The sequence below is a fragment of the Trachypithecus francoisi genome, unplaced genomic scaffold (genome assembly GCF_009764315.1).
Source record: "Trachypithecus francoisi isolate TF-2019V2 unplaced genomic scaffold, Tfra_2.0 Lachesis_group4, whole genome shotgun sequence".
Lineage (NCBI taxonomy): Eukaryota > Metazoa > Chordata > Mammalia > Primates > Cercopithecidae > Trachypithecus > Trachypithecus francoisi.
In genome coordinates this window covers 67246363-67274235 of record NW_022681469.1, presented here as the reverse complement: position 1 = coordinate 67274235, position 27873 = coordinate 67246363, and the positions used below count along the sequence as shown (strand labels likewise).

The following is a 27873-nucleotide window of genomic DNA, read 5'->3' as shown; positions in this document are numbered from 1 at the left end:
GACGCGACCTGGGCGGGCCAACTTGCGACGGAGGCCGCGGGTCCGGGTCGGGGGACCTGAGAAGGAGCCAAGAGGTGATCCGCATCGCTGCCCGGGCACTGCGCGCCCGCCCCCCGCCAGCGCGGAAGGTCTATTCCTCCCCCGCGCATCTGGCCCGCGTCCCCGGGCCGCGGCACCGGATCCCGGCGGGGGTGTGGACCCAGGGCCCGCTCTCCCCGGCGCGGCCAGGGCCCCCCAGTGTGCGAGCGCCTAGGGGATGCCGAGGTTTGGCGGGCGCGGGGCCGATCTGGGCAGGGCCGAGGCGAGATTCTCCCTGTCTCTGTGCCCTGACCGCACTCCTGCTGCGGTTCCGGCGGAGAGCGCGGGGAGAGCCGCGGCGGGAGGTGCGGGGAGCACGCCGGCCGTGGGGCAGAAGCAACACCTGAGAGGGGATCCAAGTTACTTGGTTCGGCCCCAGCATCTACCTGAATCCGCTGCCCTGCGGGAGCGTTGTGCGGATTGCTGGGCTGTGCTCCTACAACTTCACTCCTCCCGCCGCTGGGGAACGTAGCGGGGGAGGCGCAGAGGGCTAGAAAAGGGGTTCTCAATGCGTTTTTCCAAGAAAACTTTTTCTCCTTTGAACATGAAGGAATACGTGTTCACTTTAGAAAATTGGGAAAACATGGGAAATTATTGTGAAAAAATTGGGGGCGAGGCGTGGGAGTCACTCCCGGGGCGAGGGGAGTGCGATTTGCTTTGCTAACCGCAGCCGGGGGCGAGCGACGGGCGGCGCTGCCTTGGGGGCGCGGGGGTGCGGAGAGCCAAGCGGCGCCGAAGGCTGAGATTTGAGGAAGTGGGAGCTGCCCGGGCGGGGGCGTCCCGCCGAGAGTCCGCCACGCAATGTTTGTTTCCTTTCACTTCCTGCGGCAGCTGCTCAAGATGAGGAGGTGCGTGGGGCCGGGGCGGAGCGGCCACGTTCCCCGCGTGTGAGCCCCCACCCATCGCCGGCGCCAGCACTTCCCCGACCACTCGGGTTCGGCTATGCGGGAGCCGTGAGGAGGAGGCTTGCTGTCGTGGACTTGAGATCTCAGGAAGTCATGCTGGCTTGCTTTTAAGTGGCTTGGGGAAAGTGAAGAAACCCCAAAATGGAGGACTTTGCTACTAGGACCTATGGCACCAGTGGCCTGGACAACAGACCTCTGTTTGGGGAGACATCCGCCAAGGTGAGTGCGGATTGTGGCTCCAAACTGGGATGGGGGGTGTGTCTGCCGCCTGCCCTCCCGCCGAGTCCTGGCTGGGTCCTTCTGCGGCTCCTAAAAGCACTTTTAGGGAGGAAGCTGGTTCTGCAATACCGCTTCCCTCTCAAGATGTTTGCCCGGCCAATCGTTGCCTGCTTTGGAACACATGGTTGGCCAAGAGCGTTGAAGGCTGGAGTGGAGAAAAGTTCAGAAAGTTCGGGGTTGTTGGAAGCCCTTCTGGGGAGTGCGGAAGCCCCTCCGGAGGGGGGAAGTTGATTTAGTAGTTGTACGGCTGCACCTGCAGCAGGACTGACCCTCCAGAGGCTTCAGGTGTGCACCCAAAGCTTCCTAAGAGAGCCAAGAAGGGGTGCTTCATGATTCCTGTTTACATAGAACTCTTAAGGGTTCATTGCTGAGCAGTGAAGCAGCCAAGCAAGGAAAGGGGAGAGGCTTGAGATGAGGGTTCTTGAATTGATGGCCTGCATTCCAGGAAGTGATCAAAGGGTCCCTGAACCCAAACGGGCTATCGTACATTATTCTAGGCTTTAAAATGTATAACACCTTTTGAAAAGGATTAATTATGTGATGTCCTGGGCCAACAATTGAGGAGAGATCTTTTTCTGTCGTCAGCATTAACTTTCTGAGTAGTTTGGGCAAGATCTGCCTGGTTTATTTTTTCACCTAAAAGTGGCATTAGTTGGCTGGTCGCAGTGCAGTGGTGTTGACAACTAATTGATCATAGCCAGTTACCGATTTCTTTGTTCCTTCTGCAATCCCCTGCTTCACTTGACTGGCCTAAAAGAAGGAAAAAAAAAAAAAAAAAAACAGTGGCATTGGTGATCTTTGACCTCTGGTAAAGTGCTTTCAGCTCTCGAAAGGTAATGCACATGTAGAGTCCAGAGCTTCCGGGATTTCTTAGTTTTGGCAGGAGCCCTCCAGCAGACAGGATAGGGAACTGGCAGTCTGGGGAATAGCCCTGAATTTGGAAGCTATGAGGCTGCCACAGGACTACTTTATTTTTTAAACTCCACGTGGATTTTACGTTCTCCTCTCAAAATGTTGTAATATGAAAGCGTTTTAAACTCGATCTCCGGGAGGATGCACCTTGTTCATCTTGTGGCTTTGTGTATTCGCAGCCCACAGTGCTCCTGGTTTGAGACACATACCTCCTCCAGTAGATGTTCCATCTTAGGCAAACGTTATTGAGCATTATGTACTTGGCCCTGGGGAGCCAAGGAACCCTGTCAGGTGGGGAAAGAAATGTAGGCAAATGAGATGTGGTTGGATCTGTGCTATGACAGGGACATGTTGGGGGTACAGACGAGAACTGGTTGTTTTTGTATGGGAAATTTTTCCCCCTCTCCCAAGAGGTAAGAGACTGCTTCCCCAACATGCTTCAGCACATAGATTGTGGTTCTGGGTGATCCAGACCTCTGACCTCTTTTAACCCTCTTTTAACCCTCTTGTAATTATAGAGGTAGATGACTTGGTAGTGGACTTGGCCATTTACGCAGACACTTAGAAATATTGATGTTTTCTGAACAGCTTGGGCGAAAACATCCAGTGATTTAAGTTTCCTATTGCCCATGATCCATTTGAAACCCATTCAAGAACTTTACTTTTCCAAATGTATCTTTTATTGCATACTTACTTACTACAAGAATATATCGCACTGGGATTATTTAGGAAACTTTAGGGCATTGTAATAATAGCTGCAGCTATTCAGAGAAAAAAGTTAATATATATTAATTCTTGATTTCTCAAAATTTCTCCCCTTAGCTCCCTCTGTGAAGCTGACAGGGTGATTGGACATAGAGAAATTCTACAGAATGGAGAAGGGAGAGAGATCCCCGGTCTGAGGGTGGAAGAAAACATGTATCTTATAAATGGAGATGCCACATCTGAGAGAGGAGAGGCCTCCATATCTGTTCACAGCAAATGAAGATTTGAGGGCCTGAGGAGGGTAAGGCCCAGGAATGGAGCCTCAATAGTGAAAGGATAGGACACATTACAGTGGAGCCATTTCCACAGAGGACAGCAACTGCTAGAGCAGGGTCCTGGGGACACTGAGAAACCCATCACTTGCTCTTGTGTGTGGGTGTCTCCAGCTTGCTGTTTTACATGCCAGGAAACGACAAAATAGCCACTACACAGTGGAAACTTGCTGTTAGTGAACTACCATTTCTGAGAACATCGAGAAAGAATAAAAGCCCGGTTCCTGTCCTACTCTGACAGGTGATTTCCTGTGCATTTTGTAATCTTACTTGCTTTATGAGGACTGACACAGACATATAGCCTCTCAACTTTAGGTGCAAACTCTAAGGCAAAGAGAACTGAAGCTCAAAGAGCAGAGAAAAGTCTGGAGTATGTTTTTGTTTCCTCAGTGCCAGGCAACATGGTGGGCATTCAGCTTTCCCTTGTTTAATCATCAAATTCCTTTGTGAGATGGGTGTTCTTTTTTCTGTTATACAACTAAGGAAGTGGAACCCTCAGAGAGGGTTGTGTTCAGTCATACAAGTAGTTTCCTCTGGTAATGCTTCACCAACTCCCTTTCATGAGTTGAATGGTGAGGTCAGTAGTAACTTAATTAGGCAGTTTTTGCTTCTCAAAGCACTCCAGACATCTGCATACCTGTTGCCCTTTCACAGAAAATAGGGGTTGAAGTGGTTTGCCCCACGTCCTGAGGTGAGTGAGAGATAATGAGATCTCTTACAGAACAGTGACTATTAATATATAACTAATTTGGCCTTGAGCAGCACCCTCTTGGGGAATCTCTGAAGGAACTTTTGCCTTTATGTATGTCGGGTGCACATAGTGATTTCAGTTACTGAAATCTCAGATTTATTCAATCTTTAGCTTGAAAATTGTTCATTCTAAGTTATTCCTATTTAGGAATAGCTTTACAGGTGTAATCATGGAGAGAAGGGCAAAGTGAAACAGTTCTCTATTGTTCCATAAATATCTGAGGGATTTTTTTTGTCTTTGAGGCAGGGTCTCACTTTGTCACTCAGATTGGAGTGCAGTGGCATGACCGCGGCTCACTGCAGTCTTGACCTCCCGGGCTCAAGCGATTTTCCCACTTGAGCTTCCTGAGTAGCTGGGACTATAGGCGCCTTCTATCAAGGCTGGCTAATTTTTTTTTGTTTTTGAGACAGAGTGTCTCTCTGTCGCCCAGGCTGGAGTGCAGTGGTGTAATCTCGGCTCACTGCAAGCTTCGCCTCCCGGGTTCACACCATTCTCCTGCCTCAGCCTCCCAAGTAGCTGGGACTACAGGTGCCCGCCACCATGCCCAGCTAATTTTTTTGTATTTTTAGTAGAGACAGGGTTTCATTATGTTAGCCAGGATGATCTCCATCTCCTGACCTTGTGATCCGCCCGCCTCGGCCTCCCAAAGTGCTGGGATTACAGGCGTGAGTCACTGTGCCCGGCCCTAACTTTAATTTGTTGTAGAGATGGGGCTTCCTGTATTGCTCAGGCTGGTCTCAAACTCATGGCCTCAGGTGATCCTCCCAACTTGGCCTCTCAAAGTGCTGGGATTATAGGCATGAGCCATCATGCCCGTCCTAGGGATTATTGACAAAAAAGGAAAGGTGTTCATCTTTTGTAAGAAACATAGACCTCATTCCTTGATACCTGTGGAATTTTCATGTTAGGTTGGCTATCTTACGAATCCTAGTTTGAATGCCCAGATAGCTTTTTACATCTTTTTTAAACCATTCCCAAGTTTTGTGCCATAGTACTTCTCTTTCAGGTGAAAAATATGGCACAGATACCAACATAATAAGAAATATCTGAAGTTTCCAAGCCTGTGTTATGGCTTAGCATTTTCTAAAAGAGTGCTATCCAGTAGAAATATGTGAGCAGCCATATATGTAATTTACATTTCTTAGTAGCCATATGAAAAAGTATAAAGAAACAAGTGAAATATTAATAATTTTATGTAACCCCTTATTTCCAAAATATTAATACTATCGTTTCAACATATAATCAATGTAAAAAACATTTAACTGGACACGGTGGCTCAGGCCTGTATATCCCATCACTTTGGGAGGCTGAGGTGGGAGAATCACTTGAGCCCAGGCTTTTGAAACCAGCCTGGGCAACAAAATGAGATCCTGTCACACACACACAACAAATTAGCTGGGCGTGGTGGCACCCACCTGTGGTCCCAGCTGCAGGCTCGCACCACTGAACTCCAGCCTGGGTGACAGAACGAGACTCTATCTCAAACAAAAAACAAACTGAGATACTTTTACAATTTTTTTGTATGAAGTCTTTGAAATCCAGTATGTATTTTATATTAACAGCCCATCTGAATTCACACTAGCCATGTTTCAGATGCTCAGTAACCACGTGTGGCTAGTACAGGCTGATGTCCCAAATCCAAAATCCGAAATGCTCCAAAATCCAAAACTTTTTGAGCACTGACTTGATGCTACAAGTGGGAATTTCCACACAAAAGTACTTAACACAAACTTTATTTCATGCACAATTTTTTTTTTTTTTTTTTTTTTTTGAGACAGAGTCTCACTCTGTTGCCCAGGCTGGAGTGCAGTGGCCGGATCTCAGCTCACTGCAAGCTCCGCCTCCTGGGTTCACGCCATTCTCCTGCCTCAGCCTCCCGAGTAGCTGGGACTACAGGCTCCCGCCACCTTGCCCAGCTAGTTTTTTGTATTTTTTTTTAGTAGAGACAGGGTTTCACCGTGTTAGCCAGGATGGTCTCGATCTCCTGACCTCATGATCCGCCCGTCTCGGCCTCCCAAAGTGCTGGGATTACAGGCTTGAGCCACCGCACCTGGCCCTCATGCACAAAATTTTTAAAGATACTGTATAAAACTTGTCTTCCAGGCTACGTGTATAAGATGTATATGAAACAAATTTTATGCTTAGACTTGTGTCCCACCCCAAGATCTCATTATGTATATGTAAATATTCCAAAGCCCCCCAAAAATTCTGAAATCAGAGACGCTCCTGGTCCCAAACATTTTGGATAAGGGATACCCAACCATTTCAGACAACTTAGTTTTAAAGCAGCTGAAATGTTAGTTATGGTGGTTCCATAGGCAAGTTTGTGAAACATTTTTCTTTATTGTGGGACTTTGGAAGCTTTAATATGCCAGTTTTCATTGTGACTCTAGTTGGTGAGGGTGCGTGAGTAGTACCTACTAAACAGTTTAGGTGGCATGGCCTCTTTAACCCTAGTACAATGCCTTACCCAGTTCTTGCCTCCGGTTCCCTAGGAGCATTCACTAGATGAGTTTCTACAGAATACACTTTGGGAAACATGGTTCAGTGAATCGCCTTCCTCTGCTTTTCCCTCCCATCTTGTCCCCTAGGGTAAACTAAAACCTGGAGATTTTCTCCCCTCTTCTGCCCACAACTACCTTTAAAAGTTTGCTTTAGTACAACACACAGTTTGGACAGTCTTTCCCACTGTCTTGTGTTAGAAGGGGACTAAATTATTCTGAGGGTTTGTGAGTCTTGATCTCGACTTGTTAGCTGGCTGTGGCATCATCTGAAATCAGTTTCAGTCAGTCTAGACTGGTGAACCTAGGAGGAGAGGGAGAGAATGGTTTTCTCTGGAGAAAGCAAAGCAGCATCCTATAGCTAGGGCAAATGGGAAAAGGATGAACACTGTCCACTTGGTGCCATGTAGTGCAAACCAGTTTCTAGATCAGCCCACTCTATGGGTGGTAACTGATTACCAAATAAGTGACTCATCCTCTAAGAAGGGTGATGACAGTTCTTGCTCCTTTATTCCTTCTTGGATGTGATATATAAAATCAATGATTTGGGGAGAAGGTACATACACTGAATTCCTCAGCAGATACCATAGTGAGAGGGAGGCCCTCTGTGGAGGGGGCAAGTTAGTGGGCTCTGAGGCTCAGATCTTTGGTTCCAAAGACAAAAGTATTTTCCTTTATCCCCTTCCCCCCAATAAAAAAAAAAGCAAGCAAAGATGGTGAAAAGCAAGGGCTTTTTATGATTAGTGTTAGTCAAGCAACTCAAACTTGGAGCATTTGGCCTCTGCAAATAATCATGTAAGATTAGAGTTGCCACTTCATGCCATTTTTGTTGTTGCTTATTTAAGAACAAGGCTCAGTAGGGATGGTAATAGAATAATTTTTAAAAATGCAAAGAAGAGAAAAATAATAAAGCTATGATTAAGATACCTGGGTCTGTGCCAGCAGCTCCTTCCTCTGTCTTAGAGCTACCAATGCTGTTCTCTGAGGAGTGCAGGCTTTAGTGTATTTCCTCTAGACAGAGCTTCTAGTTCATCATCCAAGCACAGCTATTTCTCTCAAAGGAGGGTTAGTCACCCAAAGGTGAAACAGTTATCTCCTCTCTTCTCATTCAGCCTCTCAAAACAACTTTGCCTTTTTTGTGTGTGTGCTAGAAAAGTAATTAGGAAAAATAAATGCCATCACTTTTTCTTTAGTACTCTATGTAAGTTTTCTCTCTTCCACCCCTAGACCAGTGGACTGGAATCTCTGGGTGTGGGGCACAGGCACTGGTATTTCTGGAAGGTCCTCAGGATGCTGGTGCATAGGAAGGGTTGAGATGCACTGGTCTTACCCTTGCTCTGTGTAAGCCCAGTCCAGGCTAATGCCTCTCCATGGATCCCTTTCCTTTAGCTGCCTCCTTGCTCTTCACAAATGCCCTTCTCCTTTCTACTGTGTCCTCTTTTCTCTAAATATCTGAATTCTGCTCAGCCTGATTCCCCACTTTAGAACCTTCCCTGTAATCCAGTCTCTTCTCACTTTCCTTCTGTGAGCCTGGCTGTCAAAGATGACCCCTGGCACTTACTCCTCGTGCTGTGAGGGACTCATGTAGGTCTTGCCTCCTAACTAGAGAATAAGCTCTTCTTAAATGGTAGGTGCCAGTTTCCTCATTTTTGTAGACTTTTTAGCCCTAGGGACAATGGCTTACCAAGTTCTCGATTTCATGTATATTAAGTTTTAAGCAAAGTGAGAATTTAGCATTATCAAAAAGTAACCTACATTCTTGGGACATTCTGAGCTCACCGTAGAAGGCAGGGACTGTTTAGAAACCTGGATATGCTAGATATCAAAACAGGAAGTGGTGCTCAAGCTCTCATACAATTAAAGTCATTTTTCTCTTTCTTTTTCTTTCTGCTAAGCTGTATATAGCAGAGGCCAGTAGTAAATACAATATTGTATTAAAAAAACTTAAACTGAGGTGTGGCCTCTCGGAAGCTGATGGTCTGCTGAGTTTTCTCTGGATGTGATTTTTGCTGGTCTTTGGTAATTCCTGTGCTTACTGAATTGAGTCACTTTTTTCTTATGGTTGGCTCATAGGCTGTGTATGGGCATAGTGACCATATTTTCTGAGCTGCTGAAGAGACATGTGGGTGGATAACACTCGGTGACCCTGTGAGAATGGTGGAATGCATTTGAAACTCGGGCTGCCATAGAAATTGGGGCCAGGGTGTTAGGCCAGCTCAGCTGTCTCTCAGCTCTGAGGAGTCTGATCTCTTATTGGTAAGATTCCCCCTTAGACATGATATAAATAGTGCAAATACCGTATTAGCTGCCATTTACTGACCCACTACTGAATGCCAGATACTGTCTTGTAGGAGCTATGTATTCTCCTCCAATCCTCATTACAACCCCACATGGTAGACGTTGTACAAATATGAAAACTAAGGCTTAACAGTTGTAACTTAAATACAGGTCCACATGTAGCAGTGGAAGTCATGCGTTTGGGAGAGAATCGAGTGTAAAAGTTGTAAAGGGTGGGTGTGCCTGAATTCTCATAAATGCTTTCTCTTGCACCTCCCGAGCGGTTGGCACTGTTCAAAGTCTGGTGTTGCTTTGGGAAGTCTCAGAACATACGGGTCGTAATTCACTGCGTCCTAGGGTTAGCCAGGGAGACAAAATGTCTCCTTGCTTTCCGCCTGTGTGGTTGCTATACCTCTGGTTGTCTCCAGTGACAGTACGAGAGGAAGCTCCTGTACAGGCAGAGCCCTGCTGCTCTGAGGGACCCAAATTAAATCCCTGGACACAGGGCCTTAGGTTTCTTTATTCAGCTGGGCTCAAAATAAACCTCCCACATTTTGCATCCTCTCAGTATGTTTTTTCCTGGCCCCTAAGGCTTCTGACTAGGCCACTTCCACAGCTTTCATGGCGAGTAGTTGTCTGCTATGATTTGGAAGAAGAGAAGCAAAGTCATTTCTGAGAATCAGACTTTTATATATGGTGTTGGGACCCTAAAGTTTGCTTGAGAAACGCAGAACTTTGGAGGCAAAATTGTAGGATGTGGCTCAAGGGTCTGAATCACTCAGCCCAGGTAAACAATGGTACGAAGTAGCACCGTTTGGGCATTTAATACATGCTGAATGTGTTGCCTTGCTCTTTCCCATCCCAGGAGAAGATAATTACTGTCTTCAATGACCTGAGGAAAGCATGGGTAGGGGTGGGTAAGTAATGAGTATAAAATGGGATTGAGCCTTTTATAAATGGAAGGACACAGTGCCAGGAGGTATTGTTCCTAGACCAAACTGAGGGTCAGGCTGCTATTTCTCTGGCCCTCTAAGGAGATGCAGTTGAGGAGCTGAATGTTAATAGCTAAGACAATGGGGAAAAGTCTCCAGGGAATTTCAGAGATCTTCACAGCAGCCCCCACACTACAGGCCCAGAGGCCTGTGAGGGAAAAATGGTTTTGTGGGTCAGGTCCTGGGTCCCAGTGCTCTGAGTCACAGTTGTTCCAGCTCCAGCTGTGGCTAAAAGGGGCCAAGATATAGCTTGAGCTGTTGTTTAAGAGGGTGCAAGCCCCAAACCTTGGTGGCTTCCATGTGGTGTTGGGTCTGTGGGTGCACAGAAGGCAAGAGTTTGGGAGTCTCTGCCTAGATTTCAGAGGATGTATGGAAGTGCCTGGATGTCCAGAAGTCTGCTGCAAGGGGGAGCCCTCATGGATTGCACTGTAAGTCTGGAAAAGCCACAGACAGTCAACTCCAGCCTGTGAAAGCAGCTTTGGGGGCTGTACCCTGCAGAACCACAGGGGTGGAGCTGCTCGAGGCCTTAGGAGCCCATTCCTTGCATTAGTGCTGCCTAGATGTGAGACACAGAGCCAGAGGAGGTTATTTTGGAGCTTTAAGATTTAATGACTGCCCTACTGGGTTTTAGACTTGCATGGGACCAGTAGCCCCTTCGTTTTGGCTGATTTCTCGCTTTCGGAATGGGTCTGTTTACCCAATGCCTGTACCCCCATTGTATCTTGGAAGTAACTAACTTGTTTTTGATTTTACAGGCTCATAGGTGGAAGGGACTTGCCTTGTCTCAGATGAGACTTTGGACTTGGACTTTTAAGTTAATGCTGGAATAAGTTAAGACTTTGGGGGGACTGTTGGGAAGGCATGATTGGTTTTGAAATATGAGAAGGACATGAGGTTTCAGAGGGCCCACGGGCTGAATGATATGGTTTGGCTGTGTCCTTACCCAAATCTCATGTCAAATTGTAATCTCCCCATGTTGAGGGGCTGGGAGGGAGGGGATCCGGTCATGGGGGCAATTTCTAATGGTTTAGCACCATCCTGCAATGCTGTCTCATGAGCGAGTTCTCCTGAGATCAAATGGTTTAAACTCGTGTGGCAGTTCCCTGCTCATGCGCGCTGGCTTTTGGGGGCTCCCGCACTTGCTCTCCCACGCGCCCGCGGGTGCCTGTGCCCGCACTCCTCCTCTCGCGCTCCCCCTCTCACGCTCCCCCTCTTCTCCCCACACGTTCCCCCTCTTCTCCCCACACGCTCCCCCCCCACGCACTCCCCCTCTTCTCCCCAGTCGCTCCTTGTCTTCTCCCCACTCTCTCCCCCTCCCTCTTCTCCCCACTCGCTCCTCCGCTCCCTCTTCTCCTCACTCGCTCCCTCTCCCTCTTCTCCCCACTCGCTCCCTCTCCTCTTCTCCCCACTCTCTTCCCCTCTTCTCCCCACTCTCTCCCCCTCTTCTCCCCACTCTCCCTCTTCTCCCTACTCTCTCTCCCTCTTTTCCCCACTCTCCCTCTTCTCCCCACTCTGTCCCTCTTCCCCCCACTGTCTCCCTCTTCCCCCCACTCTCTCCCTCTTGCCGCCACTCTCCCTCTTCTCCTAGTCTCTCTCCCTCCTCTCCCCACTCTCTCCCCCTCCCTCTTCTCCCCACTCTCTCCCTCTTCCCCCACTCTCTCCCTCCTCTCCCCACTCTCTCCCTCCTCTCCCCACTCTCTCCCTCCTCTCCCCACTCTCTCCCTCTTCTCCCGCTCCTTCTGCCCTCACTCTCTCTCTCATTCTCATTCTCACTCTCTCATTCTCTCACTCACTCTCACTCTCTCAGTCTCTCTCTCTCACTCTGTCTCACTGTCACTCTTTGTCTCACTGTCACTCTCTCACTCTCCCCCTCTACACGCTCCTTCCCCCTCTGTGCGCTCCCTCCCCCTCCTCCGCGTGCTCCCCCCCCCCCCCCGCGCGCTCCCTCCCCCATCCGCGCGCTCCCTCCCCCTCTGTGCGAGCTTCCAGGGGTAGGATGTCTGACAGAGAACACTTGGAGGTGTGAGGTCTAACCTGGAAATAGGATTGAGCACCTGGTAAGGGATGTGGGTCTATAGGACTCCCTGCGATGCTGTCTGAGGAGAAAGACTTTTGTGGAATCACATAGAAAGTTTGGAAGTAACACCAAAAATGGAGTTCTGAGTCTTCTTCCACCCTCTACCCTGCCTTCTCCCTCAAGAATGTAGAAGGGAATGTCTTCATGGCATTGTCCATCCAGGCTTTTGCTTTTCTGCAAGGACTTTTCTCTGTTTTGCCTTGCGCCTCTCTGGGAGTGTTGGGGAGCATTGTCGAAGGATTAATTTGTCAGCTGGAGTTCAGAGCTGTGATGCCTTATAAATCAGTCCTTGGTCCTGCCCTAGCAGAAAGTAACTGGGCTTGTACTCAGGAAAACCTGGACCTCAGAGATCCCCATAGTTTACAATTGATATTTCTTTGGGAACAACAGAACCTATCCTGGGAGGTATCTGTTAGGGTGTTGCACCTTTGTGGCTGGTAAACCGTGACCTCTTGGTCTGCAGTACCAGGCCACAGCTTCTCTGGTGCTGTTGCATGCCTGCCGTGCAGCAGTGAGGCACATTATGTTCCTATCCATAGCCCAGGCCCCGGATAAGTGGTAAGATTAGATAAATAGTCTCTACTGGTGTGAGGCACTCTAAAGAAATACTGTTGGCCACTTCTGCTTTGAGTCTTTCGTTTAACCAACATTCATTGAGTGCCTACAGTGTGCCACACTGTCAAGGAAAACAAGTGCAGTAGTTCCTACTAATCCACAGCTTCACTTTTCTAGGCTTCAGTTACCTGTGGTCAGCCATGGTCCAAAAATATTAAATAGAAAACTTTAGAAATAATTTGTAAGTTTTAAATTGTGCACTGTTTTATGTAATGTGATTAACTCTTACTCTGTCCTGCTCCTGCTGGGGACATGAATCATCCCTTTGTCCAGTGTATCCACATAGTAGATGCTACCTGCCCGTTAGTCACTTAGTAATCATCTCTGTTATCTGATTGAAAAAACAGTATGTATAGGGTTTGGTACTATTTGCAGTTTCAGGCATCCACTGGTGGTCTTGGAGTGTATCCCCCGCAGGTAAGGGGGGACTATTTGTAGACTGTCTTTCCCACTGTTAACTGCCAGTCTTAGTGTGGGACACAAGTAATACATTTTATTTTGATGCAGTTAAGTGTGAAGACTGAGCAAAGTGATGTGGGTGTTCTGAGGGGAGGTGCCCAGGGTGGTGTCTGGAAAGGATTTACAGTGAAGTTGATAGTGTTGAGTTCTGAAGGATGATGATATGGTTTGGCTGTGTCCTCACCCAAATCTCATCTTGTTTTAGCTCCCGTAATTCCCACATGCTGTGGGAGGGACCTGGTGGGAGATTGAATCATGGCGGCAGTTTCCCCCATACTGTTCTCGTGGTAGTGAATAAGTCTCATGAGATCTGATGATTTTATAAGGAGAAACCCCTTTCGCTTGGCTCTGATTTTCTCTCTTATCTGCCACCATGTAAGATACACCTTTCGCTTTCTGCCACTTGAAACTGTGAGTCCATTAAACCTCTTTTTCTTTATAAATTACCCAGTCTCAGGTATGTCTTGATCAGCAGTGTGAAAACGGATTAATACATAAATTGGTACCAGGAGTGGGATGCTGCTGTAAAGATACCCAAAAATGTGGAAGCGACTTTGGAACTGGGTAACAGGTTGGAACAGTTTGGAAGGCTTAGAAGAAGATAGGAAAAGTTTGGAACTTCCTAGAGACTTGGAAGGCTCACAAGACAGGAAGATGTGGGAAAGTTTCCTTCCTAGAGACTTGTTGAATGGTTTTGACCAAAATGCTGATAGTGATATGGACAATAAGGTTCATACTGAGGTGGTCTGAGATGGAGATGAAGAACTTGTTGGGAACTGGAGTAAAGGTGACTCTTGTTATGTTTTAGCAAAGGACTGGTGGTACTTTGCCCCAGCCCTAGAGATTTATGGAACTTTGAACTTGAGGGAGATGAGTTTAGGGTATCTGGCAGAAGAAATTTCTAAGCAGCAAAGCATTCAAGAGGTAACTTGGGTGCTGTTAAAAGCATTCAGTTTTAAAAGGGAAACAGAGCATGAAAGTTTGGAAAATTTGCAGCCTGACAATGCAATAGAAAAAAAAAATTCTGAGAAAACTAAGTCAGCTGTGGAAATTTGCATAAGTAATGAGGAGCCAAATGTTAATCCCCAAGACAATGGGGAAAATGTCTTCAGGGCATGTCAGAGACCTTTGAGGCTGCCCCTCCTATCACAGGCCTAGAGGTTCTAGGAGGAAAAAATAGTTTTGTGGGTTGGGCCCAGGCCCCCCTGCTGTATGCAGCTTAGGGACTTGGTGCTCTGTGTCCCAGCAGCTCTAGCCATGGCTAAAAGGGGCCGAGGTACAGCTCAGGCCATGACTTCAGAGCTGCACGTGGCAACTTCCATGTGGGGTTTGGTCTGTGGGTGCACAGAAGTCAAGAATTGAGGTCTGGGAACCTTTGCCTAGATTTCAGAGGACATATGGAAACACCTGGATGTCCAGGCAGAGGTTGCTGAAGGGGCAGGGCCGTCATGGAGAACTTCTGCTAGGGCAGCACAGAAGGGAAATGTGGGGTTGAAGGCCCTACACAGAGTCCCCATGGGGCATTGCCTAGTGGAGCTGTGAGAAGGCCACTGTCCTCCAGACACCAGAATGGTAGATTTACTGAAATTTGCTCCATGTACCTGAAAAAGCCGCAGACACTCAAGGCCAGCCTGTGAAAGCACCTGGGAGGGAGGTTGTACCCTGCAAAACTGCCCAAAACAGTGGGAACCTACCTCTTGCATCAGCATGACCTGGATGTAAGACACTGGAGCTTTAAAAATTGACTGCCCTGCTGGTTTTTGGATTTGCATGGGGCCTGTAGCCCCTTTGTTTTGGCCAGTTTTTCTGATTTGGAATGTGTGTGTTTACCCAATGCCCATATCCCCATTGTATCTAGGAATTAACTAACTTGCTTTTGATGTTACAGGCTCATAGGTGGACTTGTCTCAGATGAGACTTTGGACTGTGAACTTTTGAGTTAATGCTGAAATGAGTTAAGACTTTGGGGGACTGTTGCAAAGGCATGATTGGTTTTGAAATGTGAGGACATGAGATTTGGGAGGGGCCAGGGATGAAATTATATGGTTTGGCTGTGTCTCCACCCAAATCTCATCCTGAATTGTGGCTCCCATAATTCCCATGTGTTGTGGGAGGGTCTAGGTGGGAGATGATTGAATCATAGGGGCGGTTCCCCCCGTACTGTTCTCGTGGTAGTGAGTAAGTCTCACAAGATCTGATGATTTTATAAGGAGTTTCTCCTTTTGCTTGGCTCTCATTTTCTCTCTTGCCTGCCACCATGTAAGACGTGTCTGTCACCATAAGCCATGATTGTGAGGCTACTTCAGCTATGTGGAACTGTGAGTCCATTAAACCTCTTTTTCTTAACAAACTACCCGGTTTTGGGTATGTCTTTATCAGCAGCGTGGAAACTAATACAGATGAGTAGTCAAAATTGGGAGTAGCACTTTTTGGGGAACTGGGTTGACATTATGCCTCTGGGATATTTTTATGGACCAATATAAGAAATGATTGTGTATGAATTATCTGCATTTTCTGTGTCCCTAGATTTGTCCTGACTCATGGGACAAATTCTTTTTAGAGCCAGGAGATTTTTGACTCTAATTATTCAGTATGCTTACTTTTATTAGTTAGAACTTAAAATTCTGTTGTACTTCCCACTTGGCTGTCAGGAGTCTTCATACAGACATTTGAGTTTAAATGATAAATTTTTTTTAAACAATTTTTTTTTTTTTTTAAATAAGATTCTCATTCTATCCAGGCTGGAGTGCAGTAGCGTGATCCTTGCTCACTGCACCCTTGACCTCCTGGGCTCAAGTGATCTTCCCACCTCAGCCTCCCAAGTAGCTGGGACTACAGCCACATGTCATCAAATCCAGATAATTTTTATATTTTTTATAGATACAAGGTCTCAGTATTTTTCCCAGGTTGGTCTTGAATCCCTGAGCTCAAGTGATCCTCCCATCTTGGCCTCCCAAAGTGCTGGGATTACAAGTGTGAGCCACTGTGCCTGGCCTTTGTAAGTTCTTTAGCCTTTCCCCCCTCCCCCATTCCCCAAAGCCTTTTAGAAATTTTGTCTTGGTCTTTTTATTGTCGGTTAGGTTAGTTAGGTTAGGTTTTTATTATAGTACCACATGTCCTTGAAATTCATTTTGGAAGTAGGCAAAACATTGCCATGGAAATGGAAGGCTGAATACAATGTCGCTTGTAAGCATTCCAAACTGTTGAGAACCAGGATATTTCCAGGGAGCTGAAGAGCTGAGGGCAGGCAGAGCTAGCTTTTGGTTATTTGGGATATTATTGCCAGTTTCCTCCCAGGGCCATTGTTACCACCTGATCATTTGAGTTTTAGTTTCTCTAGTATCAAGATACTGGCTAATGACTGACCAGGCAAGTATAAGGGTTCTCTGGCTTTTATTCACTAGGGCATTAGTCTTTCTTCTCTGGCCCAAGTGCAGTCTGGGGATTCAGAACCATAAAGTGTAAGAACTGGAAGGGACCAGGTATCATTTAGCCCAGTCTTCTCATTTGATAGAGTCAAATGGGTTAAGGAATCCTTTTGAGGTTACGAAGCTAGCTAGTGGCAGAATGAGATGAGAACCTTGGTTTCTGGACTGTGTTAAGGTCCATATTTATTAGTTTAAGGACTGTTAGACCTTTTGAACCTCTCATTATGCTTGCATTTTGCAAACAGCATTGGATAGATTTTCTGCCATTACCTAGCTGTGTGACTTTTGGCAAGTCAGTCTTCTCGAACCTAGTTACCCGTTGGTAAATGGAGATAACATATTCCCTACTTGCTTTACAGCGTTTCTTTCCACCATTCCAGATACAAACCAGTTGCATATACCTCCATCTTTTTCTCATTCCTCATTTTAAAGGAAGACAAAGACATGAATCCATCAGGCCCAGACTCTTCACTGTGCATTGCATTCCAGTTCCTTCTCAGCTCTCATGAAACTTGGGTCAGCAATCTCCATTTGTCCCATTGCGTTTTTGTAACGGCAATGCTTTTGTTCTTCCGTGGGTCTTTGTGGAGTTCCTTTCATGAACCATCTTTCCTTTCCTTTTCATCTGCTAGTCTTCCTTAGGGTTTTGACTTCTCTGTCCCTCACTGCCCAAGATAGCTCACTTTGTCTTCTTAGTGCCCTCCTGAACTCTGGAGAGTGTAAACTTCTGGAAGGTAGAGATGTTTTTATTCACTTTTGTATTTGCATCTGAATTATATGAGGTGATATAGGTGAAATCTCAACTGTATATATACACATGTATGTGCACACACAATGTCTGTTTTTATGTTCATGTATATATGAATTCAGACTATCTCTAAACCTGTTGCAGAATATTTTGTCTCTGGGAAGGAAATTTTAAATCTGTATCCTGTCCTCTCAGCAGGCAAGGATCCAGGCTAATTGGCATCCTTTGTCCAGTCAGCTTCCTTGTGGAGTAAAAATAAGCCACAGTATAAGGTGTAAATTTCTGGTAGCAGAGACAAGTTATGATAGGTAGAACTAGAGTGAAAATGAAACTGGAGACAGAGCTAGGTTCTGTGATAAATAATTGAGTTAATAGAGACTAACTATAGAAGTAGAAATAATCTGAGTTTCCATTTATTCCATAAACAGTAAAGTTTAAATGTAATATTCACTTTTCTCCATGTACTATAGCTCCAATTTGGAGGATATTATTCCCCAAACTGTCCTTTGAAGTGTTAATTAACTAGCTATTTAATTATTCTCGATTATCCTCTTTGGAGATTGGGAGCTAGAAGACCTGCTAAAACCCTGAAAAGTAATTTCTAGGCCCAGGGAAGGAGCTCCAGCCTGTGATTTGAACTTAATATTTAAAAATGACTTACTTTAGACTAAACTTTAGAGCACAGCCTCTCCATTTTAAATGTGCACACAAATTACCAGATCCTGTTAAAATGCAGATTCTGATTCAGTTAGTCTCAGTGAGGCCTAAGATTCTGCATTTCTTGCAGTTCCCTCAGATGAGGCCAATGAGCTGGTTCATAGACTACACTTTGAGTAGCACATTTAAAACAAGAGAGCATTAGAAGTAGGAGGGCTTCTGAAGTTAACTCTGCATACCTGAATTCATGGTTATGTTGATAGCAGAAGGCCTTGGCTTGGAGAAAGAAAATATTCTAGAAACACTTCTGCCATGTCCTAAATAAATAGTTCATCCCATCTTGGGAATCCCAGAGGGGATCACTACATTATAACAGTAACTGATATTCATGAAAATCAGTTGGAATTCTGTTCAGTGACTATCTAAAAGGCAGGCAGGAATGTATTCATTAAAGTTTAGATATATTTTCATCAGGATGATTAAAATCAGTTATATGGAGAAATTCAACAATGTGGAACAAAGTCACCTATGAGGAAATTTTCATTCTTGAAAGATAAGCACTTAGTTTAGTACTTTGCTAATAGGCTTTTTGAGGTGTTGTCTGCCACTTGCCATCTTTGTCTAGACCAGCACTAGCATTCTAGGTTGTTCTTTGGGTGAGACATATTAAATGGAGAAAGGAGGTCTGGCATTGAATCTTGTCTTTATCAATTGTATTGAGATCTTGGGAAAGTTCTCAGTTTCCCTGAGCCTGTTTTACTGTGAAACAGTCATATTACCATTTCATCCCAGAATTTTTAAGGAGACGATTGGTGAATGCTCTTGGCATAGTTAATATCCTTTTACCATTATTTTTCTCCTACTTTGATCCTGGTAGGCAACTTGCTGTGTGTCATTTGGCAATTAGTGATTTATTGGCTTGGCTTCTATTGGTGGGATAGCTGTTGTGAGGTATGCAGTCCTTCGTTTTGGAAATCCCGGGAGCTCAGAGAGTAGAAGATATTCTTCTCAAAAACAGTGGGGCTCCCATGGATTTTGTCTGTCTACACATTTTATGTTAAACACACTTATTCGTCCCATGTGGGAAAAAGTTAAAGTGATCAGTGACTTGTCCCTGGGTCCCTTTCCTAACAGGTGGTCCTAACTTCAGGCTCCTGTGTGCTGTGTAGGCTTCTCTAGCTGAGGTTGTGATAAGATCTCTTCTGAGTCCTCTGGAGTTAGGATGTGGTGGGAGTCCAGTTTCTTTTGTTCTTTAACCTCAGTTGCAGTGGCCTTGTCTGGAGAGTTGTGATTTGTCCTTGGTTAGATTACACACATCCAATACTTGGCTTTCTTACACTTTCCCTCCCAGTTTTGCCTGACTCTTTAACTTCTGTGGGTTCTTACCTTTAAAAGCCGACTACTTGGAAATGAGAATTCGGTTGCTGCTCTGTGATTGTTCCTATGTCCTTCCCATCTCTGAGGTTTTGTTTATTGGCAGCCTATATTCCATATCCTGCTGTTCTCTGCTCAGACTTTATCAAAACAATATTTAAGATGACTGATTCGTTAAAGACTCAGCTTTGACTTCTCAGAAATAAGACTGCATGTCATTCTCATTGGCCTTAAAGTAGTGTTTCCTAATCAGGGCTTAAACCCTAACTTTAATCTGTAGTTCTGCAACCTATCTTACTTCATTCACCTTTTTAGTAGTACCTGAAACTACTTCTAACCAGTGACCTGGATTCAGGAATCTCTGGTTTCAAAATTGCTTCTAACTTGCTATATGACTCTTAGCAAATAATTTAACCACACTGGGCCTAAATTTACTTTTAACCTGTAAAATTAGGATTGGATCAGTTTTTCAAATGTTCTTTGTTGTTGGTTGGGGTGGGATGGGAATGACAAGAAAGCTCAGTAGGTAGGCTCTTCAATGAAGATTTTGTTTATATACTGAAGGCTTTCACTATTAAATAACTTGGAAAAACTACTGGACTGGATGGTCTTTTAAGACTGCAGGCCGGGCGCGGTGGCTCAAGCCTGTAATCCCAGCACTTTGGGAGGCCGAGACGGGCGGATCACGAGGTCAGGAGATCGAGACCATCCTGGCTAACACGGTGAAACCCCGTCTCTACTAAAAATACAAAAACTAGCTGGGCGAGGTGGCGGACGCCTGTAGTCCCAGCTACTCGGGAGGCTGAGGCAGGAGAATGGCGTAAACCCGGGAGGCGGAGCTTGCAGTGAGCTGAGATCTGGCCACTGCACTCCAGTCCGGGCGACAGAGCAAGACTCCGCCTCAAAAAAAAAAAGACTGCAAGTACCAAGTCTTTGGCACTCTAGGATCCATCCCTTTTAACAGTAGCATCTATTTTTAGATGAGACAAGGAGATACCTAAGCTGTATTACAAATGTAGTTCCAGACACATCATGGTACTCCACATCTAGTCTGGTTCCTGATACTTTTAACCAATGCTTTGGCTTGGCCATTCCCATAGTGCCTGTCCTTTTCCTTTGTCTCATACTATCCTCCGCAGCACATGCATTATTTGTAAGCCTCCCTTCCCCATTTGATACTACCCAATCAAGACTCTAGTATAAATGTTCTGTCCCTTCAAGAAACCTTCCCCAGTTGGCCATTTTCCCAAAGTACATTTTCCATTCTCATGACTCAGTACACTTTGCTTTGTTTGGTAGTTTTATGTGTAAAGCTCAGAGAAGGACTGGATCTTGGGTTTCCATAAACCATCCCAACACTTTGCATTGCACTATACTGAAGGTAACATGGATCCAAGTCATATGGTTTAAAAATTCTTTTCTCTTTCAGGATCGAATCATCAATTTAGTTGTTGGCAGTTTAACATCCTTATTGATTCTAGTAAGTATCCTCATTTTGTGCCTCACCCAGGCTCTTAGCCAAAGTTTTGAAAACTTTATCAATTATGATTAACTTTCCAAAAAGTTAAGTGCTTTTATTACCACAAAATTGCAATTGCTAATTGGAGTAGCTAATTTAATTTTGCCCCACCCCAGGTTGAATACGTGAAATAGTACAAGTCAGACAATTTGGTTTTCAGACAATAGAGTTTACCATGTTTTGTCTAGTAAATTTGTAAAAATGTCACTGGCTAGTAGCCACTTCCTTCTGTCATCATCTACCGTAATTCCCCTAAAATTATGTTCTATTAATTTTGTTCCTAAAAAACATATCCATTACCCTTTGGTCAAGTTTTAAAAGATCTGGTCACAGTGTATAGCAGTTTTACTGTATACATACTGTGAAATACATGGAGCTATCACAAAATTTTTAAAAGCTGTATTTTCCATAGTTTGACATTTTTCTGGCACATTTTCATTAAATTTGATAATTGTTTTTTTCCATGGCTTCTTAATGAAAAGATTGCATATAATGCTGCATCTGTTAGAAACAGAACTACATATTAGGTCTTTCAGTGTGTTTCATAATGTTATAGCAAAACTGGCTTTGATTATATTCATTTGGCTAGGAATGTTTAAAATAACAAAATGGCTAGAACTTTTTCCAGTAGAATCATTAATTCTGGGAGTGAGGTTTAGTTAAAGAAGTTATTTTGGGATCAGCTAGTTTTACTGTTTTCTCTCCTTTCATAAGTAAGGGAAAGGTTAGAAGAGGAGGAAGTACTACTAAAAACTCAAACATATTTATAATTACTGTATTAACATTCTAGAAAGCAAACTTGGTGGCAGATGTAACTGTGTTGCCTGGACTCCAGTTGGTAATTACCAAGTCTTGGAATTACTATTAAGGCCTTACATAATTTCTCTTCATACAGGTAACGCTGATCAGTGCTTTTGTTTTCCCTCAACTACCTCCAAAACCGTTGAATATATTCTTTGCTGTCTGCATCTCTTTGAGTAGTATTACTGCCTGCATACTTGTAAGTACTGTTGAGAATTTAAACAGTGTTCTTGAAGATTTAAGTTGCAATGCATAGGACAAAAATTTTCAGCCTTGGGTCTATACAAAAGGGTATCTCTTAATTATATCCTCATCCTCCCCCTAAAAGTATGTTAGAATTCTCAATAAAATCTGAGTTCTCCTAAATCCCAAAGTTGTAACCCCAAAGAGAAACTCTACTCCCTTGATAGCTAAAGAAAAAAAGAGAAAAAAAAATTAGTGGGAAGACTTAGGTGGCCAGATACTTTAATTTACTTAATTCATCTTCACTCAAGGACTATATGAGGACCAGCAGTCTTTGGGAAATGCCAGTTACTGCTAAGGGAAGAGATAGCACACTCTGGATTGAATTCTAATGATTACAAAATTAGTCTATTTTAATCTACATGTTTGTCTCCCACAGTGGAGGTATTAACACCAAAACCTCCTGGGAAATCTGAAGCTGCAGTTGTAAAAATGTTTGATTTACTGCAAATGTTTGTTTTATGGTAAAGAAACAAAGATGGTGGTGGCTTCTCAGTGTTCAATCATTCATTAGTTGGCTACATTGTTTCATGTTCCTTGAGAGGCAGAATCAAAAGAAAAAACAATTGTTTTGATCTTTGTAGGGCTTAAATCATAATAGTAATTTGCTTATCTGAGTTAAAATTAAACGAGGAGACATCTCCAAGTGTTCTAATTCACTGATCCTGTTATGTACTCCCATGACCCAAAAAAGGACTGGCCCATCGCACTTTGGGAGCTTTCCTGTTCCCCTAGCTTGAAGCCTAAAGTGACTAACAATGAACTAACTTAATCCAGGTATACTATAGAAGCTCTATTTTGCAGTCTGAACCAATTGTATGAATCATGTGAGTCTAAATGTTGTCTTCCTTTCCTGTTAAGTAGTATGTCCAAGTATATGTTCTTGGATAGCTTGCCAGATGACTGGTGGAGTATACAGGTTTGAACATAAAGGAAAGTAAACTGAGAAAGTAGGAATAAGTATGATCTTGGATGTGGAAACTCAGAGGAAGAATTAAATTCTGGCTGCACTGGTCTCAGGAATGTAGAGATGTCAGAATATGGAGAATGTCTCATTTAGGGGAATAAACAAATACTAATGAAATTTGAAATTGGTAGAAAAAATGTTATGTTTTAAATTTTAATTATTTATAAACTTTAATTCTTCTTCTTTTAGATCTACTGGTATCGACAAGGAGACTTAGAACCAAAATTTAGAAAGCTAATATACTATATCATATTTTCTATCATCATGTTGTGTGTATGTGCAAACCTGTACTTCCATGATGTGGGAAGGTGAGGCTGCCAAGGAGAAGTACTTACCAGGACTCTTCAAAATGATACATTAGGACAGTAGGTAATTTTTGGATAAGGTATGCTGAAGAATCTCCTGCAGAAGTCTGATACATGATTTTCATGTTAATTGTAAATGTAATTCCCTCTTGCAAGGGAGACACAGTTTGCTTTTTCTTTAAGGAGCTGACGTTGTACCTAAACATTCCAACCCTTAAAGCTCAAACAGCACAACATTCACTTTTGAAATGAACGTTTTTATAATGTAATTGCACGGCAAAAGGCTATGTAACAAACAAATCTTGCATTTTAAGACAAATATTCTTTTATTTCTGTTAAACTGAATATACAGTTGTTCCCTAGGTAACCGACTTTTGCTTAACTACAATTTCACGTTAACAAAACAGACAGTGAAAAGACAACTTTGTGAAGATCTAATTACAGTAATAAATAAAATAATTTATACAAGGTTTTTTTTTTTTCCCCCTTGACTTTTCTATAGGGGTCATATTCATTAAAAAGCCCAAAAGGCTACCTTTGCCTTAACCTTTCTGTGTACAGGAATGACTCTTAGATTTGTTTCATTATAGAAGCAAATACTGTTTTTTTAAAAATTGCCTGAGATGAGAGGTTATATTGTACCCCACCACCTAACACACTAAGTGGATGACAAACTGTTTTCTGGGTAATTTATGTTGCAAAACATGTAATAAATGGTCATGGTATCAAGGATAGGTAACATTACTTCCTTCCTCATTTAGTTTTACTTCAAAGTGCTAACTTTGTAAACTAATGACAGTGGTTTCTGAGGGGGTGAAAACTGCTTAGATTTTGGTGGGTTTTGTTACTATGCTTATCCATATTCCCTTTAAAAGTAACAAAAAACCTGTAGTGAATTTTAACTCTTTTAATGCTTTCCTGTTTACCCTGCCTAAATCAGCTCCCACTGCCAGCAATGGGTTAATCAAATGTAACCACCACAAGACCACCTCCTAGGTCTCTGTATTTGTATGCTGGTCAAGTCTCAAACTAAGATCAGAAGATCACTGGTAAGCTCTAGACCATGTTGAAATGACATATCTGAACTACAACCAGGCTTGAAAGGAGACAGTGCCATGTCTGATCTTTAGAGAAACTGTATTTTAAACCACAGCAGTTAAGCTTTTGTGATTCTAAACTTTTCTTAGTGGCTGAAGTGAATGAAATTCCTTATTGCCATGTAACATTAAACATAGGGATTTATGCTTAAAACTCCCAGCCTCCACTCAACTACACACTGTCATAAAACTCAACCTCAGATGTATTTAAAGGAGGTAAGAAGTCATAGCAGCAACAATGTGTGGCTTAAGCACTGTGGCTATTTAAATTGGTAAATTAAGCCTCTTGGGGGGTTGCTCCTATTTCTTTGAAGATGTTGTAATTAACAGTGTGGCTTCTTTGCTTGAACTGCCTATTTCTAAGAATTATCCTAATGACAGTTTACCAAATCTTCGACATCCTTTGAATCTTCTGAAACAGGACTGCCCAAGGATGATCCAATGATATTTGATTCTTCTTGATGATGTTGGAGTATGGGATCTGTAATGAGTATCCAGTTAGTTTTAAATGTATATATTTATTCTCTAGTCCACGTCAAGAATTTAAGGTATTCTACCACGGTGTAGAACTTAAGACTGAATTAAATGTCTGATTTTTCCACCTAAAATTTATCAGGCACATAGTAAGTATTATATTACAGTACCTGTTAGTGTTGTCAAAGGCAAGACAGATTCAGTATCTATAACATCAGATGTCTGGATAAAGCCATGTGGTGAAGGAACGATAAGTATTGTTTCATCATCAATTGTTTGATCAACTTGTTCTTCTATAGTGGGAGACTCTAAACCCTAAATAACATTTAAAAAAAAGAGAGACTGACTCATATTCCTTACTAGTCTTCCTTAAAATCCCATATATAGGTTAAACAGACTTAAACATGACCCATTTAAAAATCAGAATATAAAATAAAAAGTTAAGGTCTCACAGGGACAAAAGATGACCTCACGATCTAACATACCTTTAACAAAAGGAACTTACAAGGACCGGGTCAGTTATAGGTCCGCTGAATATAATAGAAGAAACAATGCTGTTACAGTGTAGGATGATATTACTAACCACTCTCAAGAAAATGCTTCTATGGGTTCTAACAAACATTTCTCAATGTATTGTAGGCAAGGAGGGAAAAGTTTTAGTGAGGAACTATAGTAAGATAGAACATGGTTTTCTTATTCTTCCTGACTGCCACAGATCTCTGCCTGCCCATTTCTGCCAGCAACAACACTGTGAGGTCTGAGGTAGGGGTTTGAGCTTAATTTCATGAGTCTAAAGAAAAAAGTTTCCCAAACTGCAGGTTTGAGGCTCAAGGCAAGAACCCACTGAGTTGTTCTTTAAGTACAACTTACCTCGGTAACATAAGCACTGGCTAAATCAGAGGATGATTCCTCTTGTTTAAGGTCGGTGTCAGAAATTTCTTCTTCTGTTCTGACCATAACACTGTTCATCAGTTCTGTGCTATTTTGGTCACTGAATTTGGATACATGAGCATCATTAAATGACGGCTCCACAGTCATCTTAGGGTGATGAATTTCATCTGGGAAAGTGTCTGCTTCTAGGGCATCTGGAGGCTCAGGAAAATCAGATGACTGAATATCACTATCTACTGTCAGTTCTGCTTGGGATATGGAAGAAGTGATGTCCTCTGTGGCAACAGTCTGAATGATGACTCTTGGTGTGTGACACTGCACTGTAACATTATCACTTGTGTTCAACAAATGTTCTGGCTATAAAACATTAAAGAACCTGTTAAAGTTGTAAATCAAATGACATGGGGGTACCTCACTGTCTCCCCCATCTCTTACCTCTGGAACTGTAAATACTTTTATCACTATTTTTCTACAGCCCCTGTCCTTTACTTGCTAAGGCCTTTGCTCTCCTAATGTCCCTACTCTAATGTATAGCCATCTTAAAGAGAAGGGATGAAACATACACTCCAGTGAAGGCAGAGTGATGGTGTATAACACTGTGCCTGGAATAGCAGCAGTGGGAAGAACTGTTTAGATAACCACCTTATATTTTGGTCCTTATCAACTAATCCTGGTCTATAGCAGGTGCTCAAAAATCAAGTAATTTATGTAACATACGGATAAAGCATGAACAATGATCTGTTCAGGAGAAGCAGGAGCAGCAGCTGTCAGGGTTACTGTGGGACTAGCAGTCAGAGTTAGGGGAAGGCCTTGGCTTGAGCTTGTTTGAAGTAGGTACGTGCCTGGAGTGCCAGTGGGCTGTAGATGGAAAGACTAAAGGAAAAAGAAAAATAAGATAATTTAACAATGATTAAGTCTACTTTCATATACAAAAACAGGGACTGAGTTTAGTTTACTAGACACAAATATACTTACCCATTGTGAAGCTGCGAACAAGTAATACAATGTAGGGCATAATTGTCTCAAGTCATTACTTAGCCTGAAGGTTTAAGAGGCTGCTCTTTGCTCCTGTGTACTTCTACGGTCTGGTCTCAGCTATTTGTTTCAGGGCACCAAGACAGTTGTATGAGTCACTGTTTCCAGTGCAGTAACCCACGACACCCCATCACCCCTCTTTTTCCTTTCTTTGTAGCACGTAAAAACTGGCAGTCCCCCAGTTAAAAAAAAAAAAAAAGCACAACAGCAGTGTTTACTTGAACACTTTTTCACAGTATACTTTTGGGAAATTTTTCTGTACCTTGTCCCTTTCTGTAAAATAGTAATTAGCAATGTTTTGCTGAAGGAAATAGATGTTTATCTGAAAAAGCTGGTTAACTATTAAATAATACATTTTCTTTTGAAATTTTTAAAGGAAGTATAATGAAATTATTGACCAATAAACTCACGACCATAAGCTTCTATATAAAAAATGTGATTTAGGTTTATCTTAATATTCTAAAAAAGTATGTGCACTTAAAATAGATCTGGGGGTTAAAATCATGTAGCCTGTTTTTCAGTCTTGTGGACTGAGCTAAAACAACTCTTCTGGGTACTAAATCCCCAAGTACAGTTTTCCTTATTGCTAAAGTGGAGACAGTAACTACTTCTCATGGAAAGTGTTTGGGATTAGAAATGATTATGAAAGTGCCTGGAACTCTGTGAGGACTCAATTTCTTTTCTATATTAATCACATATGGTGAGGCATTATTTTAAATACTTTATATGTACATGTATATAATGTTTTATTTAATATATTTAACTACATTTAATTTTCACAATTTTTTGAAGCTGGAGTACTAGTATCCTGTTAATAAATTAAGGGAAAGCCTAAATATGGTGAACCCCATAAGTTAAAAACCTGAACACATACCTCAGATATGTAGGTGTGTATATATATTGTTTACCAGGGGAATGGGCTTAAAAAAGTCAAAGTTTTCTACCTGTGTCAAATGGTTGTCTTATACATCCCCATTTCAGAGACCACTGGATTAGGAGACTGACTTACGTTAAGTAAGCTGCCAGTAAAAGTTCCAAAGGTGGTCATCCTCTTGGGATTTGGCTGGGGAGAGGATGAATAAACTCTTGCACTAATAACCCTGTGTTCTTCACAGTAAATTAAATCTTGATTCAATAAAATTTTTCTTAAGGAAATATGAATTATAGGTTTGTTTTAGAAAGGGCATTCAGTCATGCTCCACTTTCAACCTACACTTTCAGCTGCAGGAAACCACTGATCTACTTTTTCAATCTACAAATTTGCCTATTTTGGACATTTCAAATAAAGGGGAGGCAAGTACTGTGTGACATCTTGTGTTGTCTGGTTTCTTTCACTTAGCTTATTTTTCAAGGTTCATCTGTGTTGTACTGTGTTTCAGTATTTCATTGCTGAGTAATATTTGCATGGCAATTGTACATTTTATGCATTTTTCTGTTGCTAGACATTTTGG

The 27873-nt window shown here is 43.1% G+C and overlaps 2 protein-coding genes across 8 annotated transcripts in view; one reads left to right on the top strand and one right to left on the bottom strand.

Annotated features, from left to right (window-relative positions):
- On the top strand, positions 1-23395 carry TMEM243 (transmembrane protein 243). 4 transcript variants are annotated; one of them, XM_033193817.1, is made up of 5 exons: positions 1-74; positions 910-1202; positions 20520-20570; positions 21505-21609; positions 22810-23395. In XM_033193817.1, the coding sequence occupies exons 2-5, from the start codon at positions 1125-1127 to the stop codon at positions 22930-22932; spliced, it is 357 nt and encodes a 118-aa protein (XP_033049708.1). In that variant the 5' UTR covers positions 1-74; positions 910-1124; the 3' UTR covers positions 22933-23395. The 4 variants fall into 4 exon arrangements, with proteins under 4 accessions (XP_033049708.1, XP_033049707.1, XP_033049705.1 ...); XM_033193816.1 differs by having other exon boundaries at positions 34-128; XM_033193814.1 differs by having other exon boundaries at positions 34-264.
- A 14-nt stretch (positions 23396-23409) lies between these two features.
- DMTF1 (cyclin D binding myb like transcription factor 1) overlaps positions 23410-27873 on the bottom strand; it is a 43697-nt gene continuing 39233 nt past the window's right edge. For all 4 annotated transcript variants that reach the window (XM_033193810.1, XM_033193813.1, XM_033193811.1 and 1 more), the window contains 4 exons: positions 26105-26260; positions 25367-25744; positions 24667-24811; positions 23410-24503 (listed from right to left, as the gene is read on the bottom strand). In XM_033193810.1, coding sequence (XP_033049701.1) covers positions 24394-24503; positions 24667-24811; positions 25367-25744; positions 26105-26260 — 789 coding nt within the window. In that variant the 3' untranslated portion in view covers positions 23410-24393. The remainder of the gene's footprint in view (positions 24504-24666; positions 24812-25366; positions 25745-26104; positions 26261-27873) is intronic.

Bases quoted from the DNA above. Each gene is read 5' to 3' on its own strand.
- TMEM243 (XM_033193817.1), top strand. From the start codon at position 1,125: ATGGAGGACTTTGCTACTAGGACCTATGGCACCAGTGGCCTGGACAAC. The intron at 1,203-20,519 runs GTGAGTGCGGAT...TTTCTCTTTCAG, and splicing joins TTGGGGAGACATCCGCCAAG to GATCGAATCATCAATTTAGT. The intron at 21,610-22,809 runs GTAAGTACTGTT...TTCTTCTTTTAG, and splicing joins GTATTACTGCCTGCATACTT to ATCTACTGGTATCGACAAGG.